This window comes from Branchiostoma belcheri, unplaced genomic scaffold, assembly GCF_001625305.1.
Source record: "Branchiostoma belcheri isolate BF01 breed outbred unplaced genomic scaffold, Haploidv18h27 scaffold91, whole genome shotgun sequence".
NCBI lineage: Eukaryota > Metazoa > Chordata > Leptocardii > Amphioxiformes > Branchiostomatidae > Branchiostoma > Branchiostoma belcheri.
Window position 1 is genome coordinate 1182575 of NW_017804587.1, and position 19728 is coordinate 1202302.

A 19728-nucleotide genomic window follows, 5' to 3' on the forward strand; every position below is an offset into this window, starting at 1 on the left:
TTGAAAATTTGGGTTTTTAAAGTCTAAACTTGCTTCGTAATCATTTTGTTTTGCTCTCTTCAAGATCTTCCCAGCAGAGAGTAAAGAATCGTTGCCATCACTGGTCCAGTGTGGACCAGACCCCGTTCCTGACGTACATGTGTGAGTGCTTGTTGTAGGGGATCCACTGCTGGCCTGTAGCTGAGGGGAGATGTTCCCCCTCCACTGTTACTTCCCAGAAGTTCAGTCTGTCCATGTACATGTGCAGCTTCACGCGGAAGGAACAGCGATGGCCTCGGTTGGAATCTTTGTTGCAGCCTAGTACATGGTGGGAACAAGAAATCAGAGACATCAGAAATCAGTGAAATTTTCTCCAGTGTTATGCAATATGCAGATGAGTCAAAATTTTCTTCTACCATTTGGAAAAACTTTCTGCAAATAAATCAAGCCTCCAAACTAATTCTAAAACCATTAAATCCCGAACCTGATTTTTTTTCATGCTGTAAAATTGCAGATTGTATACTATGATTTTGGCTTTTGCAATCTTGAAAGTGAAAGAAATGAAACCACTCTGCAGAATGCAAAGAGATACTGATAGTTTTGCTGTATGCCATTTGAAACGAGCAAGTTTCAATGTAAATGGTTTTCCAAAAGATCATTGACAACATCCACACTACTGTTATACATGTGAAGAACATGGCATTTACACTTGTACCTCTGACATATCAAAACAGACACAGTTCTATACAGTTTTGCTGAATGCTACTTGAAACCTGCAAGTTTTGATGTTGTTTCTCAAAATATGATCAGGATATGGTGTTTACCTCTGACACAGTCTCCTATCCCACCACACTCTCTCTGGCAATTAGTCTTCCCGCTACAGAACAGAGTCTCTCGCACAGCTACAGTGTTTTTAGCCTCACGAGTCTTGATCAGTTCCAGCTTCTTCCTCCCGGCTTCCGTTAACTTGAAGGTGTCACTGAGAAACCCGGAGCCGTACCCTGTACTTCCCAGACAGTCCACCTGAAAAGAAACCTACAGTGGGTATCCCTGGAAGAAATTTCCAGACTATGCATGATGTACAAAAATCTAATTAACAGGTGGACGTACCAACCACTAAGTATCTAATACCAGCCCAGGACAGAACGAGAAACACTCACGCCATCAACCAAGAATTGAGGTGTTCAAAAACTTGTATTTTCCAAGAACTATCATTTATAGAGTGGAACTCGTTGCCACCAAGCACAGTTGGCCAATTAAACAACTCCTGTAATTAAATGAGCAAAGACTGGGTGTAACAAGTCATTTGGTGTGATATACATGTAGCTAGCTGCCGCTGCGCCGCGTGCCTGCGAAGCTGGTGTGTTATGCCGAAAGGCAGTTATACCTGCTACACAGATACAGAAGCTGGTGTTACGTTGAAGGGCCCTTATAACAGCTATACAGATACAGATAGATACCTCAACGTTGACCATGATCCGCCCACTGCGGATCATCCTGGCGTTCTTGTACTCAGGAAACTGGTTGAGGAACTCTGGCAGATCGTCCCCGGCTTGGATGAGTGCCGCTGCAGTGGTTCTACGTGTGGACACAGGGACGGGATGGCTGGCTACTGGGGGCTTTGAGTCGGATGGTGATTTCGCTTTACCTGTGAGAGATGTTTTGAAAACAACTGTATGTAAGGTTTCAAGTTAAAACTTTTGATCCAGCAGAAAGATATTCTCTCACCTAGAGCTTTCGACCAGTCACTCTGGTCTTCCTCAGTAGACTGACTCAGTGAGACTTCTCACGTGGCTTCTTTGGTGTGTGACGTCAACATTTTATCAGGTAGACAATGTCGGCCCCCCCATAAGTTAACTTTATGTTATCGATGAAATTCTATGTCTTTTATGTAGTACTTGTGTCCTCTTCTCAATTTATAGGTACATTTGTAGACAGCTAAAGGAGAGTTTGAACTCCAATAAAAGCTGACGTAAAAAATATGCCCAAAATGCTTTTGTTATACCAACATTTTCTTAGTTAAAAAAAACAGAACACTTGTTGACTTACCCTTACCCTTGCTGTGACCACTACAAGATGGAGTTTCTTCCTCTACACTCGGTGTCTCGCTTTCACCATCCCTCTTTTCAGTGTTTTCTACATCCCTGCTTTCTGTAGAGCCTTCCTTGGTGTTTGTGTCCTGTTCGGCTTCTTTATCTTCTTTCTCTTCTGTTTTTTCGGTAGATTCAGTTTCTGTTGTCAACATTTTACTGAGTTCTGGGCACAAATCGGACTTGTCTGTTGTCACCTTTTTGCTGTCTGTCGTCAACATTTTGCTGAGCTCTGGACACTGTTTGGACTTTTCTGTTTCCTCAGATGAAGATGGCTTACATGTACTTTTCTCTGTGCTGTCTACAGCTTTTTCTGTTGTGTCTGTGTTCTGTGATGTTGTTTTTGTCGATGTGTTGCCTTCATCTGTTTCCGAACTTTCTGAAGAGTCTGTGACAGTCAATATTTCTTCACTTTCTGCTGCTGTCTTTGTCTCTGTGCTGCTGGTGCCTGGCTTGGCTTCTTTGCTGTCTGCTGCTGTCTTTTCTTCCTTTTTTGGTGTAGCAGCTGTGAGAGGTGAAAGGTTAAGGGTCACAGGTTAAGTGCTGTAACTACAATCTTTGTTACAAGTCTGTATATTTATCCTGTAATATGTAGAAATGACCATTTGTCAGATAAAGCACAAATTGATCTAAACTGCGTCATCTTTCCCTAAGTCAGGACATAGAGGCAGTACTGACTTTTTAACAAACTTTGTCATTTGTATGGCATTTGTATTGTTGTCACATGTGCAAAAAAAATCACATGTATACAGCACTTGGGTTAGATAGCTGATGAACACTGAGAGATTTGGTAAAAAAACTTCAGTTTGTCAATTTTTCTTGAGTTTCTTGAGAACAGTTTAATTCTCATTATGTAATTTACCAATTCAGATGAGCTTTCATGATAGTTACCTTCTTTCTTCTTTTTCTTCTTCTTCCCGCTCCCTTCCGTGTCTTCCTTGTCAAAGTAATGGTCCATGACGATTCCCTCACAGTAGTCGGCAGCCACCTGACAGTAGTAGAAATACTTTTATTTCAATGTTCTACAATATCAGACGAGTCAAAATTTTGTTCTGCAATTTGGAAACACTTTACACAAGCCTCCATACTACGACCCTCTCTCTCTCTCTCTCTCTGTCCGGTTTATTGTTTGTTGTTCCCCGTCTTCCGAGGGTTAGACGTGCTTGCACAGTACAACTGGGGCTTGATGGCAGCACGCCACTTGTCTCTGTCCTGTGGGTTGATCTTATCTAAGTTCAGGTGGTGGAGGTCCTCCCGTATGTTGTCGTACCATTTCCTCTTAGGGCGGCCACGGGGGTTTGGACCCTCCACATCTAGTGTGAGGATCCTCTTTGGCCATTTGTCCCTGTCCATTCTCTGGAGGTGGCTTCTCAAGTTAAAAATGCAAGTTGCAGATTGTAGGAATTTTCTTCTGCAATATTGTAGATCTCTCTGCAAAATGCAGATGGGTACATGTATTTTGAACACTGACCTGGCAGTATGCGTTCCACCAGTACGGCATATCGATGGTGAACTTGGTGCCTTTGTGCTTGAGGAGTGCCTGGATGATTCTGGGTCCGTTGTCCTCTGCTGTGTAGATTCCTGAGATGTTCAGCTCTTTGACAGTACTGTTCATAGATCAGACAACAAGAGTTTAGATACAACTGCGATAGAAGAATTGGATCTGTCATTCTCAAAATGTTGTGGCCTAAATGGGCTCTAGATGCCTTTTTCTGTGTACCTGCAGTGGTGGAGGCAACATTGACAATTACCTGCACCACTCAGTATTTTGGAAGCATGGCTGATACTATAAAAAAAACATTGCCATTATCATTATTTCTTTTATATTTCATAAATGGTAACTATGAATGTAGATCATAAAAATCCACATACACCTACACTCCACTTAGGCATCAGAAATACCTGCACAGCTCCAGTTTTACCTGTACTAACCCGCTTGTGCAGGTGGTACTTTGAGCCCTGGGTTGATATTAGGGTACCACCCAGAAAATAAGGGACTCATCTTGGGGCTTGTGTCTGCAGTTTTAAAAGCCCAAAGTATGAAATACTGATTCAAATGTGCTAATGTGATTTAATCATAAAGATTGTCGAATTCAAAATATTTCCAGTTTTGCTGCCCTGAAATCACATTGGATTCCTTTAAAGAAACACTCACCTGTTAGCATACATAGCAGCACACAGTAGTGCGATGGTGTCATTACTGATGGCTTGGGGTGACCAGGGACAGTCCAGCCTCACATGCAGCTTTCTGCAGTGAAATATCATTAGAACACACATCAGACATACATTGTACATGTATCTATGTACAGGTATGCAATGTACGTGTATCTGTATATCTGTATCACCCTATGGCTTTAAACCAGTCACATCCAATGTCAAGAGTGAACGTAACAAATTGTTATAGGAATTTATACAATACCTCTGTATCTGTATAGCCGGTATAACCACCCTTTGGTTTACTACACCGGCATAACATACAGTTTAACATAGTAAAATTAACAAGTAAAACTTGCGTGAGGACACATATTTTCAATATCAATGTTGGAAACTGATTGTACAACATTTTATCACTCTGGTGTCAGATCATGGAGCTAAAAATGGTCGATCAGCTCCAAAAATTTATATCCCTTTCTAGGGTCGGTCGGGAAACACAGTCAACATTTTTTCCTTGGCCTTACCTGAGGGTGTTATTGTTGGCCAGGAGGTCTGCCAGTGCCAGGACGGGAGGGTCCAGCGGGTCAGTAGACCAGCCACAGCCCATGTCCAGTGTGAAGGCTCGCAGGTCACTGTTCTCCAAAACCATGTAAAGTGTCTTTCCCAAGGACACAACATCGGTGCATGCTAGTGGACTTACATGTTCTGGGCCAAACACCCAACCATTATGCTACACGATTGTAGTTGAAAGACTTGTAAATAGGTTACCTGAGGGTGTTGTTATTAGCCAGCAGATCAGCCAGTGCCAGTACCGGAGGGTCCAGTGGGTCAGTTGACCAGCCGCAGCCCATGTCCAGCATAAAGGCTCGCAGGTCACTGTTCTCCACAGCTGTGAACACCTCTGTCAGGTCATCTGAGTTCACGGGGGCAGGGGTGTGGAACTTCACCTGGTCAGGGGGGTCAGGAGAACTTTAGTAAAAGAGGATAGCAGCTGTCTAACATTGGCGTCCCTCAACCCTTTGTCTGCTAATTTCTGCTGTATTATAATACTATCTTGCAACTTTTGATCTGATCTTTTTTAGATACAATGTATGGGGGCTATTGTGGGAGAATAGCTAGAAGATAATGAAAAGATATGCATTTTACTGTCCATGCCATTTCTTTAAAGGTAAGACCTTGTCTTCCTTCCATCTATTAATGCAGTGGTTTGATTAAAATATTTGAAATTCATTGTTTGAATTACAAACCAGCTTAGTATGCTGACTTCATGGCTCCTTACATAGCATTTGGGGCTATCATTGGATGCCTGGGCCTGTTTTTTTTATCCTGTCAATATTGATACTTCTTTCTGAAAAAGAATCCCAAGAAGAAACAAATGAAAATGGTGTGTCTTAAATGAAGTCACCATCATCACCGCTAAGTTGTACACCCCATACTCACACTGAGTGAAGTGAGCCCAGTGTTGAAGGTGAGGACCTCCTTGATGGCAGCGAGAGTGTACCTGGTACTGGGCTGGGCTCCCATGTCGATGGAGAAGTCACTGATGGTGCTGTTCACCTGCATGGCTCGCAGCACTGGTAACACCTGGGAGGGCAGGTGGGGAGAAAAACATAACTTGTTACTTACATTTACGTGGTGTAGATTTAAGCGAAATTGCTACTTTTTTTAAATTGCTGTGGGCCTATTTTTTACTACACTGGATAACTTTTGATATTGTGATTGTGTTTTCATAATACTTTGTTGGTAGGTTAGGGTGGGGAATATCAAGGTCAAGTTCGATGATGGGCATTCTAGCAGCTTCCAAAGGTACTGCAGCGGCACTTTCAGGTGTGATAGGTCTGTACAGTGGTTTGTCCAGGAATCTTGGTCAAGGTATCTTAATAGGTATGAGATCTTTGATCTCTAGTTGTGATTAATAAAATGTTCAGAATATCTTCTGTACAATTACCTTAGATGTTAGATCTCAATATTGTTATGCTAGGTATTGGTGCGCCAGCCACTTTCATTTTATGTTAATGCTATACTTTATGTCATCTTTATGTCTACATTTGTATTATGTTGTATGAGCAGCGGATTTACATAAGCACAAGTGCTTCCTATCCAATGCTCAAAAATCCATGTGAATAAAATAAAATAGATGTTAGATACTATTTGCGTCTTTAATATACACTAAATGCCTTAAGGTAAACACATAAGAAGCTACCAATGCCATCCACTCACTTGTAAAAAGTAGCTGTCCTTCTCTTTAACAGTGAAGGAAACCTTCTTAAGGTTAGAGGGTTTCTTGAGCAGCTTGACGACCGTGCGAGTCACGTCGTTCGCGGCTTCCTCGTGAGACGTCATTTTGCTTGTCAGCTCAACGGAAACCGTCTGAAGAGACGGCGACTCGGTGAGTTTCTCCAGCGGGATGCCCAGACGGATGTAACCGCTGGTCTTCTCAGCCTAAGGAAAGGAGCAGCTGTTTTTACACTCATGTTTGATTACAAGTTCAATTAGATATAAGTACATGTGGAGTTGTGAACCCAAACATTTGACCATTAAAAGACAAGACTTCAAAAGGAAGTTCTGGGACTCTCTAGGCAATTTCTATAACATTTTTATGCCCTGACACTGATTTCTTGGATTCCATTATAGATGCTATTTTAGTTCATTTATATACATTTTCTATGTACCAAGAATAATATTATAGATTGTAATGCTGTCAAATTCCATTGTAATATTTTCTCTTTGTTAGCAGGGCAAGCACTTTCTAACAGCCATAGGCTAGCTAGGCTGCCCTGGCTATGTGTGCTGAACAGCCAAACCAATAAATACTGGTAAATACAAGACTTGACTGACTAGTTTCTCTACCTTCTGGTGCAGTTCAAACTTGAGCTGTATAGTCTGCAGACTCTTGCTGGTGACTGCGGCGGTGACCACGTTGGTGAAAGCTCCCCGGGTGACGCGGTAGTTGGCGGAGTCGATGATGAGGGTACGGAGGCTGGTGTTGTGGAGGAACAACTCCCCCAGCGAGTCAAACCAGTCCAGGTGACAGATGTTCCGTGTGGCTGGAAGAAATCTGCCGAAAAAAACAACAACAATGTCTTTTAAACCAGAAATATTATGAATTTATCATCTCAAAACTTTCTTCTATGTATTACAAAAAGGAATCTTGATCCAGTTTTTCTTACTGTAGAGGAACGTATGGTTTTACTCTCCCACTGATCAAGACAGAGAAGACACACGCTATGTACAGTATTTACAGGTTCATTGTACCAGGGAAATTCAATGAACAGTAGACCATGACTCCGACCTTTTACAGAAGCATGTATGTCGGGTGAGCGACAGAATCCGGGATTCAAACTCCCAACCTCTTGTTCCATTGGCAGTTTGCTAACGTTAAAACAATTGGGCTTTGCGACTTTGCACTTACTGTATGTGCATAAAGAGGCAGTTCATAATTTTAAGGCCTAAGTTCCTTACCTGTCAGTAAAAGTGAGAGTCCTGATGATGCGGTTGTTCCTTAAGGCCCTGAAGACGATCTGCAAGTTGCTGGCAAAGATGCTGATTTCTAAGGAGTTCAGCCCAGCCTGGTTTTCCTCTGGCTCTTCTTCAAGAACCTAGGGAGCAAACAGACGCTCGCTTTTTTCTTGGAAATACCTTCCGTACTGTGTATATATGAGCACATACATGTACATTGCATCTACAAATAATTATGACTTTCAAGTATTTGAAGTGCTGTTTTGAGGCATCTGAAAAAAATCATTGGACTTCTTGCTTTTACACTATGGAGTGATGTCTAAATTTAATCAAAGATGCAACAATTTTACCATCTTCAGCAGATTGTAAAATCTTAAATCTTATTTCTTGATTGTCTTAATTTAAAGGATTAATGGGAAATGTAGACCAAACCCACCTCTTCTTCCTCCTCTTCCTCTGGACCAGTCTCCTCTTTTTCTTGCTGTTCCCCATCCTTTTGGGTTTTGTCATCACCATTAATGTCCTCCTTACTTGTTTCCTCAGCATCCTAAATAAAACAATTCAAACATGAAAACCCTAAACAGTAAAGAGCAACTCATGCAATGTGGCAACCCTACCATTATCAAGTACAATGTACAATCATGTACAAAATGTAGTTATATTGAGTACTCAAAGTATGTACAAGAATTCTTTTAAAACCTTCAGTGTTGTATACCCAAGAGAACTAATCAACTAACCTTCTCCCTCACATCTTCAGTTTCTTCTGTCTTGTCGTCCTCCTTTTCCTCCTCATCCTTCTTAGGTTTAGGAGGAGACTTGCTCTTCCCTTGCACCCCTTTACCCCATTTAATCTTCGGCCCCTTCTGTCTGTCTTCTCCCTTGGGGCTTTGTCTTCTCCCTGGTCTTGATTTCTCTTCCTTGCCCTCTCCTTCCGAACCTTTCCTGGGCCTCCCCCTCCCTGGACTTCTTGTTGGAGAGGACATCTCTCTTGCCCTTGACCTCGGAGACACGCGGGTGGCTTCCTGCCGACGTAGCTCAAACTTGTCGTCTGCAATGACCCGGAGCTGTTCTCGTGCAATGCTCTTTGCCCTACGACCTCTGACCCTTAACCCTATAGGGTCGATGAACTCCCCTTCACCCTCTTGTGACTCCTCTTCTGACATTTTCTCTTCTTTGTCCTGTACATCTACTTCAGAGGAGTTTTCTTTAGCAGATGGCTTTCTTTCTTTGCTAGGTGACTGGACGTTACCCCCTCTAGCACGGGTTCGTGTCCTCAGACCAACCGGATCCACGAATTCCTGCTCACTCCCACTGCTTCTGTCCCGCCTGGCAGCCTTGGCGCGTGGACTTGTGCGTGTGGCAGTCTTGGGACCCGAGCCGCCACCAACCTGACTCTGCAGGGCATCGGACCGAGTTCTTCTCCGAGTTCTACTTCCGATGGGATCGACATAGCTCTCGTTTTTATCATCACCATCATCTGCCAGGGAAATTACCTTTCCTCCCTTCTTCCCCTCACCAGTTGACCTTGTTCTACTCCCAACAGGATCAGTACATACCTCAGGCTGGCTCTCTTTTCTTCTAGACGATCGTCTGGGAGACTCTGGAATCTTTCCTCTTCCACTGGGGGACTGATCTTCTTCATCACCTTCACTGTTGTCTTTGCCCCTGCTTGAAACTTTCCTGTCCTTGCTACTCTCCTGTCTTGTCCTGCTCCTTGTGTTTCTGCCTCCCTTTTGTTCTTCCTCTTGTTCTTCTTCAGATGACTCTGTTGTATCCTTCAGTCTTTTACTTCCTTTTAATGCGTCTGCATTTTTCTTAGACGTTTTCCTATCAGCTTCCTTGTCCTGTTCCTCTTCAGTTTCTTTATCACTGTCTTCTTTTTCTTCTTTCTCATCTGGTAGAGTGGAGGATGTTCTGGACCTTCCTCTTCTTAGCGTTCTGGAATCCTGGGTCTGCTTCAGTGGGGATTGTTTATCCTTCTTCTTCATTGTATTTTTTTCATTTCTGTCATCTTTTTCTGCTTCATGATTTTCATCTTCATCCTTCTCAATAGTAGCACAATCTTCATCCTTTTTTTCACTTTCAACTTCTTCCTTGCTTTTATTTTGGTCCTTTGATATTTCGACTTCCATTTCTTCTTCGTCTCCTTCTTTGCTCCTTGACTCAGCTGTCCCATTTCTCTGTGTGCCTGTGGCTTGGTCAGTGTTTTCTGTGACAACAGCCTTACTCTTCAAAGGGCTGCTACCTTCTTCAGATTTTGAGTCCAAATCCTGTGCCCCTTTGTTCCCTTCCACATCAGGTGTTTCACACTTTGGATCTGGTACACTTGTGTCCATCTTCTCAACATTGTCTGGCTTTTGTTCTTCACCTATTTTACTTTCTGGAGCTTCTTTCTTCTCCTCAGCTGGTTGGATTGCTGTGCTGTCTGCAGTACCATTTGCTGCTGTTTCTGTTGTTGTTTCTGTTACTTCAGCTGTCGTTTCTTGTACCTCATCTGGTTGCTGTGCGTCCTGATACTGTAGAATGGACACAATACTCTGCAATAAAAGAGAAAAGAAAGCGTTAACCTTCAAGAAAATCAAGCAGGGAAATGATGGAAAATACTTTTTTAAGCAACAACAATGCTAATGGTTGAGGGCAAATTTCACCAGATCTCATCGACTGGCAAAGATTTTATTTTTCATCATTATGAAGAGAGTAGTAAGAGGGTACACAATCAAATAAAATAAAATTAGAGCTAGGAAGAACATACTTAGCTCCTTCTATATATGTAATATTTGTGTAAATTTGTATATACTTGTAATTATAGATCTGTTATCTAATTGTACTATGAACACCAGGAAGATCAACATTTGTATCTGAATTGTATGAATTTCAAGCTTATGGAGTTAATAAAGTACTATTAGCATACAAGTATTGACCGGGAATCAAAGCAATGGAAACAGATGTAGTGCTCACCTGTAGGCAGCTCTTCGACGACCAATCCGAGATGAAGAGGCGTTTGGCGAAGTGCGATGCAACGAGCGGCGCAAAGCGGTCGACCTCGCCGGTCTCGTGCAGACAGAGCAGTGCCAGGTGCAGCGTGTCGTCCAGCGGGTTCATGGTCCCGGGCGCGCCGACGGGACGGTTTAGCTCCGAGCAGAACTTGATCTGGGCTGCGAGCTGCTGGAATAGGATCTCTGACTTGTCCTTCAGAAGACCAGACACAAACACACACACCTGGGGGGACAATGGGCTATGTCAGGACATTCACACCTTAAACAGTGTAAAATCTGCAACACTTGTGACAAAAGATAACAAATCAGCCTACATCATCTCTTGTAACATCATATTATGCACTAAAGCCCTAGCTGGTCTAGGTCATACACTTCGCCCAATCTTGACCACCTGAAACCCTTTTTCCTGCATTTTCAGGGGCAAATTTTGCTAGTAGATTAAGCTTAGTTTAATGACATCTCTTTTAGTGAAAAATTACATAAGGATTTCAGCTCAAATTCAGCTCAAATTCCGTCAAATAACGCAAAGACAGACATTGGTTAGAACACTGTTTCCATGTGACTGAGTCCTGACCTGTTGAAACCCCTCCTGTGTACAGAGCCGTAGGTACGCGGCAGTCAGCTCAGAGTCTGGTGTGAGCCTGGCCATGGTGCTGATGTAACAGGCCGAGAAGATCTCCTGAAACACTCGGTGGGAGAACGTACAGCGCAGGCTCTGTCCACACGGCTCCTCAGGCATCACGAACATCAGGAACCCAAACTTCAGGATCTCGTTGGTTATTGGGTAGCACCTAGCAGGGGGATAAATAAGAACAGTGTGGAAATTGAATACAGGAGACTATGAATTCAATCCACAGCTAAGAAACACCGGTGCACACGGCTCCTCCGGCAAAATTACAAACATCAGGAACCCAAACTTCAGGATCTCGTTGGTTATTGGGTAGCACCTACAGGGTGGAGAAGTTGGAAAAGTGTGGAAACTGAATACATGAAACAGTGAATAATTTTAGGTTGGTAAATAACTCACAACCAAAGGAGTTTACAAGCTGGCATTTTGGTGACTGTCTGTTACCTTTCTCTGGGCAATACTGACTGGCAACTAGGTGTCAAACCAGTCAGTATTTCTCTGAGGAAGGTGACAGACAGTCACCAAAATGTTGTTAGCTTTGGTATAACTCTATAACATTGATATACTGAATACAAGAAAATTAACAAGGTGTCATGAGCCAATAACCCAATACAACATGCCATAACAAAACATTTTCTTCTTGCCGCTTTTCTCCCTCCCTACCTCCTGAGTTCTGACACGTCGAATGACATGAGCCCGTTGCGCAGCCCCTCCCAGGCGATGTGGCCCAGACTAGCGATGATCTGGTGTACAGCACTCGGGATCTCCTCTCCCTTCATCTCTATCCCCTTCCTAAAGGTAAACATACAAACAAATATAACTGTTATCTCTTCAATACACTGATAAAAGGGGAAAAACATTGTTTTAGGTTGGCTCTAGCCTCACGCTTCTAGCAGCCCTTCCACTGATCAGGCCCCTAGCCTAACTACATCACTATTATAGCAGCCCTTTGAATGGTCAGGTCTCTAGAAACTCGATTGCCAACACCAGTAAGTCAGGAGAATAGGGAACATTTTGATCCTGTTGATTTATTTATATGTGGTAACATTCATGATTGTCATGTATATGGTCACAAACTCTTGAGGCATGATCAGCTCCTAATAGTAAGTCCTAATAGTAAGAGATTGTGAAACACATGTACAGGTAGGACTGTGAACGTTTCCCCACAGAAATTCAGAGACGATGCTAGTTTAGCTTACACCAATACCAGATATCTCTAAATTGACTTTGTATGATGTCCTACAATGTACATAATATTATATGCTTGTGTTTCTGAAGCAAATCAAACTCATCATACTCAAAATCAATCATTTTAGGTACATACAGGGTTGTGTCTACAATTTTCGTGTTCTCCTACCTGTGGCAGTTCCATCCCACTACCCCCATGACCAGTTTGGTGAACATGGCGGTGAATGTGTCCGGTAAGCCCTGGTTTATCTCGTACAGACGGCACAGCAGAACGGCGTTCAGAGGGTTCCTTATGATCTCATCCAGCTGCCACACCGAGTGCAGTTCCTCAATCACCTGCCAGGGGGCAGAAATGTTCATTTACGTTTGAAGCCAGTACGTGTAAGCATCGTAAAACAGATACTAACTTTTGCTTTTCCTTCATCAAATTCAACCCTCATTGGGTCAATCTGGTTGTACAATGTTCTAACATTATTTTACAGATTCTGAACATGTGTCAATCTCTTTTTTTTTTATCTTCTCCAATCTTCCACAATACAAGATTCATACAGTAATGGGCTGTGAGGATAGATGCTCGTTTACCTTAGACTTGAAAACTTTAAGGTTATAGTCATTAGGAAAGCATTCAGAAGGAAGTGATGTCCATAGTAATATAGTTCTAGGAAAAAAGCTGAAGCAATCTTTACCTTTAAGGAAAGTCGTCCCAGATGCCTGCGTACGTACTCCTTCCTCTTCTCTGGAGTAAAGCCCTTCATGATGTAGTAGGAGTCAAACTCACACGGCAGCTGCTCCAGAGGACGGGTGGTCACAATCACACAGGCTTTGGGCAGGATCTCTTTCCTGGGGAAGGGAAAATATTATGAGTATGCTAGTAGGTGAAAAGTAGGAGGCTATTCATTACACTGCTAGGTGAATGTAGATTTTATTTGCTGGATAAACTGTCATCATTATGAGTGTGAGAATAATGGCAATGGTTTTCTTAGCAGTTTTCTGTGTAATGTGAAGGGTAAAACTTGTCTGGTGCAGCTAAAGGTACCTGCACCAGTGCAGGTATGCAAAAAAAAGGATTTTGAGCCCTGGATTCATCAGAGTGAAGTTTTTCCAATGCGATATAAAGCCAGGTGTTTGAAGAGAGCTTGTCAAGAGGACCCCACACTTTACAGAAAACAGTATGGGACCATACCTGTGTGAGTGGTTCAAACCCTACAGTCGGGTCCCACATGCACACAGCTTGTACTGTACAAAACTTAAGTGTTACACCTAAAGGCAGTTTACAGGTTATGCAAAACAAAGCTGAGTGCTTACTTCATAAGTGCCAGGTACTCTGGGTGGGCGTGTGCAGGCAGCTGGTCCAGCCCATCCAGGATGAACAGGGTCTCATGCTGGCGTTTCTCGATGAATGCTCTCATGTCCGACCGCTTCATCTGGAGAAAACAAAGTAGAAAGGTAAGATTTTCAAAACAAATGCATAATGTTTACCTTCACATGGTCTAGCCTTAAGAAAACACTGTTCTGTTTATTCTTACTCAAATACATCCAGATATATGGTGACCAGCCTCTCCAGCTCTGTCCTGCCACTTGCTACATAATGTAACCCAACACCCCAGGGTGTCTGCTACAGTACCAGTTACCATGGTGACAGCCATCTGGCTCAGGTCATTGACTTTATTTTTGTTTGGAAGGGAAGAAGAAACAGAGAAAAAACAGTATGATTTCCTTCTGCAAAAGGTTAACATAAAGAGGATATAGACTCCTGCACTTATTCAGCAAATGTATTTCATGGAAAAGACAAGTGAATTAGCTTATCACAACCTGCAATTACATCCCCACTATTTAGCCAAATTTTCAAACATCTCATTTTTGGGTTGATAACACACATGGCAGTTTTTCCTTTTCTCCATGATTAAAAGGGTATATGTATAGTTTGAGCCAAACCTTGGTGTCGACCTCGAGCAGCTGATGACAGACAGTAGAGACGATGTCGGCCCTGACAGAGCTCAGGTCTATCTTAAAAACCAGGCTGAACTGCACATACACGTTAAACAGGGTGCAGCCCCAGTTGTAGCTGATCTTGTGACCTAGCAAGGAAAATCAACATTGCATCACTGAACATTATCCTTAGAATCTATAATTGGTACATTATGAATAACACTGCAGCAAAGTTTCCCAGAAGATTCACCTTTTTTCCTCATCAGGTTCAATGTGCATTCAATACGGTTATGTGTGAGAAAAGATACATGAAGGTACATAAAGGTAAAGGTAGTCCTATAGCCTTTTGAAGACCATAGTATAGGGGTAGTGGGGAACAGTTTTTGATGATGGAGCTCATCCCTCTCCTTTCATCGCCTTTCACCTCCCCAACCTAAGTCTGGTATTCATTTTACACCTGGGAGTAGGGAGGAAAGTTGTGTGAAGTGGCTTTCCCAAGGACATAATGTCCAGTCATGAATACCAGGGATCTCTCAATCTTGTGGCTGATGAAATGAAAAGATATTTTCACTAAATCTTCACTAAATCTTGAAAAGGATTGACCTTTAAATGAGTAAACTTCAGTACTCACAGAATGTGGACTTGCCGATGCCCTGTTCCCCCTCGATGAGGATCCTACGGGGAGTGACCAGCATGACAGTCCCGGCACGGACTGTCTGAGCCTGGGGGGTGATGATACTACCAATGTCTTCTACTGGGGTCTGGGGAGCAGAGAAGAAAATCAACACATATTCTACTTTTCACTATTAATTTGCAGTCAAATGTTGGCTTTATACTGCTCTTCTGATAAAAATAATATTATTGCAACCTACACGTATGGAACAAAGTTGTGGGAGGCTTTAAGGTCTAAGGTAAGATAAGGTATGGATACATTTGATGTAAGATGACAAAATATACTTTAATCTTTAATCTAGTATTCAACACTCAAAACTCCTTTTGCAAGTACTTTCCTGAGTCTATAAGTATGTAGAGACATGCATCATTCATAGAACTAAGGAAACCCATGTGCGCATTGTGTACTTAAGCGTACTGGCCAGTGACCACTGCCTAACCCAGCAAACAATTGGTAACAAAATGGCTACTTCAAAGTGCAGCATGTGTGATATATGATTGTTTATGCTTGTATGGTTCAAATTGAGTATGCAAAAAGTTGGACTAGAAGGACAAACTGTTTCTGCCTACCTGTGTGTCCCTGTCCACCATCTGTAGTTGTGTGTAGACATGTGCTACATTTAGCCTCACCAGAGACCCAAACAGGAACACTTCCGGAACACAGAACAACTTCCTAATTATAAGGCACAGCAGATATAAAACAACATTAAACACCTTTCTCAGCAAAACACCAACAACAATCAAAATGTGCATACCGTCAACATTATTGTCTCAACATTGCATAACAGAAAATTCAATCACAATTTTTTGTCCCAAATCCATTTGGCTATGGACAGAATTGACATATTTTCAAACAAACTGACGACAAAGTCTTGACTTAAATTTGTTCAATACCCATTACAAACACAGCCAATTTCTTACACAAAATACTTTCCAGCCCAACTATACTTCACCCTTCACGTTACCTGTATGTCTTCTTGATCTCGTTCACCACTTCCCTCATATAGAAGTCTGTATTCTCCTGTACAGAGTCCTGTTCCACAGCAGCAGAACCCTGGCTTGAGGAGACACCCTGCTGTCCTGGCTTTTTCTTCCCCAGTACCAGTCGTCCAGTCTTCTCATCCAGAATCATGATCTCTGCTACAACATCATCATGATCACTGTCGTCCTCAACTTTGTCCTTCTTTGCTGAACTTTCATCTTTGGCTTCTGACACCTTGCTTGTCTCAGGTTTCTGTGTATCCTCCTTTTTCACCACAGTACATTCTCTCCTAGGTCTGAGGTCTTTGTTTGATGTTGTCTGTTTGGGCCTGATTTCTGCTACAATTCTAACGTCAGAACCCTTTTGTATCATCACTTTCTTTGGTAGAGAAGAACTACTTTGAAGTTTACTCTCAGTCCTTGAAGATGTTGCTGAGCTTGCAGAACTATTAGACTGTCTACTGTTGCCTGTTGAGACTGAACTTTGACCCTTAGATTTAAGGTCATGACCTTTGCCTTCTGACCTGACAACTCTTACTGTAAGAGAACTCTGAGCACTGTTTTTCAGAGTATTGCCTTTGACATGCAACGTTTTGCTACCTTCTCCGCCATTCTTTCTCACAATCACCTGTGATGCCGTTTGCTTCGGATGAACTTTGACATTTTGGGGAGAGGTAACCTTTGACCCATTGGTGGTACCCTTTGAACTCTGAACTGTCCCCCACCTTTGTCTCTTGGTGGGTAGCGACACTGACAACAAATTGACATCTTTCCGCTTCCTGCCTGGTTTTGGCAATGTGGAGAGCATTTGATTTCTTGCACTGGGACATTTCTTTACAATTTCATCTGTGGAAACAAGAAACAAAAGAATCTGTATTACAACTTACAAAAGATAACTCAATCATGATAAAAAAAAAGGACGAAAACAAGTACTGTGACCACTTGTTAACACAAATCCACAGAAAACTTTAGCAAAATTCGGTCAACAGACGAAAACACACACGCTAGCCGGAATACTGTTCCAAAACATTCTGTAGTACCATACCTGCCATCCGAGACAGCAGCCTAACTTTGGTTTTATGCAGTGCCCTGACCAGCTCCTGGACTGTAGCCTTTTCTGCAAAGGTCTCCTTCCAGGTGCAGAGGCACTGGAACACTTCCTTCATCACATTCCCTCCACACTGTCTCGTCACCCAGCCAATCTGGATAAGCCAATACATAATAAATGGTGGGAATAAGTATAGAAGGATTTGTCTTTAATTATATGACAGCTTTGCCTTGGACATTTTGGTAGTCATATCTGTTGGAAGTCCTGACCCCCAGAGGAAGGGCATGTGCAGAATACTGAAGTGGGAGAGTATAGCAGTGTCTGGTGACTCGAGAAGAAAAGAAGAATCAGTTGGATCTCTGACATACAATCCCACAATTACCAAATCCACAATTCAAAACCCAAACCTGTGTCATTGAAACTTTCTGATATTTGACTGTCATTCATAAATCTGAATGAGGCATAGTATTTAAATCTGTTATAATGCATAAAAAGTTACTGATTCTAATTTCTTTCCATCTTCGGTTTCCTTCCATTAAATAAGTTCCAAGAGCTTCCAACACTTGAGGTTGTCTAACATGGCGGTAACAGTAGTAAACACTATAATTTAGGCACTGACCTGGCCTGGTGTGAGGCCCAGTTCTGGAGCGAGAGTTCTCCAGTTCAGTCCGATGTTGTCCACCAGAAACCGGAAGGCAATGTCCAGCTCTGAGGAAGAGAGAACAAACTGTGTCTTACAGATATTAAGACATGACAATGAAATATACAGGAATTGAAATCGAGAGAGAAAAAAGAGCAATAAAGAATTCAACATACGGGTATGAAATCTAACAACTTAAATCAATAATTAACATTAAAGTTGATATGCAAAAGAGCTAGGGTTCCCAAGGCAAATTTTGCCAAAACTCTGCAAAACAACAACTGCAACCCACCAAAACAAAAGAAAACATTATGAATTTTCCTTATATTTTCATAAAAGAAAAATCAATTGGGCAAAACTAAAAGAAATATTTGCTTTTAGAAGTCCCTAGTAAAATATAACATCAGCTGTGCATGAGTTCCGTAAAATTAAGGATGACTTGGGAGAAAGTCTATGTATTTACAAATAGTGAAAATGTATGACCCAGATACAGTCTCATAATTTGGACCATTGTATACATTTGGAATAGCCCATATAGGGGGTAAAAAGCACTTCTTTTCAAACTTTTTTAAAGGACCACAAGTTGTGAATGCATGGACAGGTGCAATTTTGCACCCACCCACCCCCGGTGTGGGTTTTACCATTGCGCACCCTTCCCTCCCCCACGAAAACAAAATGGAACAGTCCATTTTGGTCGGGACGGGGAGAGAAGCTAGCTCAGAAAGTCGGCCATTGAAGGACACAAATTTCTCACTCAAATTTCCCGCCAATATCGCCTAAATGTGCATTCAAACTTTCCAAAACGGGGCTAGGGTAAGTATGGCAATGGAGTCTGAGGTAAAAAGTGCTGAAATTAGTAGAAAAATGCAAATTTTGAGAAAACTCCCCTACCTGATTGGGAGCTACCCTCCTCCACACGAGAGGCCATGATTGAATTTTCCCCGATCCCAGCAAGCTCTGGGAAAACGGACGATACCATCCCTTTTAGGTAATTGTAGAAAATACATCGGCAAAACCATGCAATGTTTTCAAGATTATCCTTAAATTGATATCAGAAAATATATTTAAATACTAAGTAATTCATGTATAAGTATACAGATACAACTTATTTGGTTGGAATAACATTTTCTATTGTTTTGTTATTAGTATTTACTCCTTAAAATGATATTATGGACTATTCTGCTAACCTCTGCCCCCAGTCTGCACCAAGATGGTTCCCGTTCGCAGGTAGAAATTTCAGGTGAGAGAAAAAAGTCAAAATTTTCTTTTGTTCGTAGCAGGGCACGGTTAGAAATTCATTTTACTGATCCCCGGTACCAATATTCATTGTTTATTATCGAAATAAGAAGAAACAATCTTTTAATCTTTGTTTCTTTTACGTTTTCTTCCACCACGTATGAGGTCTTTTTTGTTCGCGAAGTCTTGATATTTTTGTCGAGACCACAGATGTACATGTAATTTTACGCGTTTCTGAGTGTGATATAAACCACTGTGTGATATCTGATGGACTGGAAGAGTATACATGCATGGCAATCTACCAGTGCAGTCCTGTTGTTTACCTTTATAGTTGATACATGTCATAGGCGGCGACTAGTGTTGTCTTGTTGTATCATATTACAGCCCCTCCCTCTTCTTCGTCTACCACTATCGGCCAGGTATAGATATACTTCTGCTAGTACTGAAAAGCACTGACATCAGTTAGACTAGCCTGTGTTGCCAGACAGTTGCCAGGTACAGTAGTAGTAGTACAGGCTAGCTCCTCGGCTCCAGGGCCGGGACAGCATGTCCCCAAGGAACAGACTCCTGCACGAGAGATTAATTAGACCAAAGGTGTCAACTCAGCAACAATGGGGGCGTGTGGCTTCTTACGCCGAAGGGCGTATCACGTCCCTCTTGGGTCTGGCATCTGACTAGAATCGTCTTTGTTTAGCTTCCTTACACTGTCCACAAGACAAGGCCTTGCA

General features: G+C 42.2%; 3 protein-coding genes across 3 annotated transcripts; all 3 read right to left on the bottom strand.

Annotated features, from left to right (window-relative positions):
• Window positions 1–3061, bottom strand: LOC109488029 (protein gar2-like). Its single transcript, XM_019792170.1, has 5 exons — window positions 2961–3061; window positions 2029–2574; window positions 1440–1627; window positions 804–1002; window positions 1–297 (listed from the first exon to the last, which is right to left on the bottom strand). Exons 1-5 carry the CDS (start codon window positions 3025–3027, stop codon window positions 98–100), a joined length of 1200 nt encoding a protein of 399 aa, XP_019647729.1. The 5' UTR covers window positions 3028–3061; the 3' UTR covers window positions 1–97.
• A 227-nt stretch (window positions 3062–3288) lies between these two features.
• LOC109488030 lies at window positions 3289–4872 on the bottom strand. Its single transcript, XM_019792171.1, has 3 exons — window positions 4748–4872; window positions 4225–4317; window positions 3289–3676 (listed from the first exon to the last, which is right to left on the bottom strand). Exons 1-3 carry the CDS (start codon window positions 4870–4872, stop codon window positions 3445–3447), a joined length of 450 nt encoding a protein of 149 aa, XP_019647730.1. The 3' UTR covers window positions 3289–3444.
• Window positions 4873–4987: 115 nt separating this feature from the next.
• LOC109488031 lies at window positions 4988–18707 on the bottom strand. Its single transcript, XM_019792172.1, has 20 exons — window positions 18656–18707; window positions 17744–17832; window positions 17122–17278; window positions 16061–16922; window positions 15666–15768; window positions 15055–15184; window positions 14430–14572; window positions 13800–13918; window positions 13181–13334; window positions 12664–12830; window positions 11970–12098; window positions 11253–11469; window positions 10641–10901; window positions 8420–10219; window positions 8119–8229; window positions 7686–7822; window positions 7074–7281; window positions 6444–6665; window positions 5664–5807; window positions 4988–5170 (listed from the first exon to the last, which is right to left on the bottom strand). Exons 1-20 carry the CDS (start codon window positions 18690–18692, stop codon window positions 4988–4990), a joined length of 5373 nt encoding a protein of 1790 aa, XP_019647731.1. The 5' UTR covers window positions 18693–18707.
• Between the last annotated feature and the right edge of the window lie 1021 nt (window positions 18708–19728).

Bases quoted from the DNA above. Each gene is read 5' to 3' on its own strand.
- LOC109488031 (XM_019792172.1), bottom strand. From the start codon at position 18,692: ATGGCCTCTCGTGTGGAGGAGGGTAGCTCCCAATCAG. The intron at 12,831-13,180 runs GTAAAGATTGCT...GCCCCCTGGCAG, and splicing joins TGGGACGACTTTCCTTAAAG to GTGATTGAGGAACTGCACTC. The intron at 5,171-5,663 runs GTGAGTATGGGG...CCCCCTGACCAG, and splicing joins CTGGGCTCACTTCACTCAGT to GTGAAGTTCCACACCCCTGC.
- LOC109488030 (XM_019792171.1), bottom strand. From the start codon at position 4,872: ATGGTTTTGGAGAACAGTGACCTGCGAGCCTTCACACTGGACATGGGC. The intron at 4,318-4,747 runs GTAAGGCCAAGG...ATTTCACTGCAG, and splicing joins GCCAACAATAACACCCTCAG to AAAGCTGCATGTGAGGCTGG. The intron at 3,677-4,224 runs GTGAGTGTTTCT...ATCTATGAACAG, and splicing joins GCTGCTATGTATGCTAACAG to TACTGTCAAAGAGCTGAACA.
- LOC109488029 (XM_019792170.1), bottom strand. From the start codon at position 3,027: ATGGACCATTACTTTGACAAGGAAGACACGGAAGGGAGCGGGAAGAAG. The intron at 1,628-2,028 runs GTAAGTCAACAA...CATCTCTCACAG, and splicing joins TGGTCACAGCAAGGGTAAGG to GTAAAGCGAAATCACCATCC. The intron at 298-803 runs GTAAACACCATA...ACCATGTACTAG, and splicing joins GATAGGAGACTGTGTCAGAG to GCTGCAACAAAGATTCCAAC.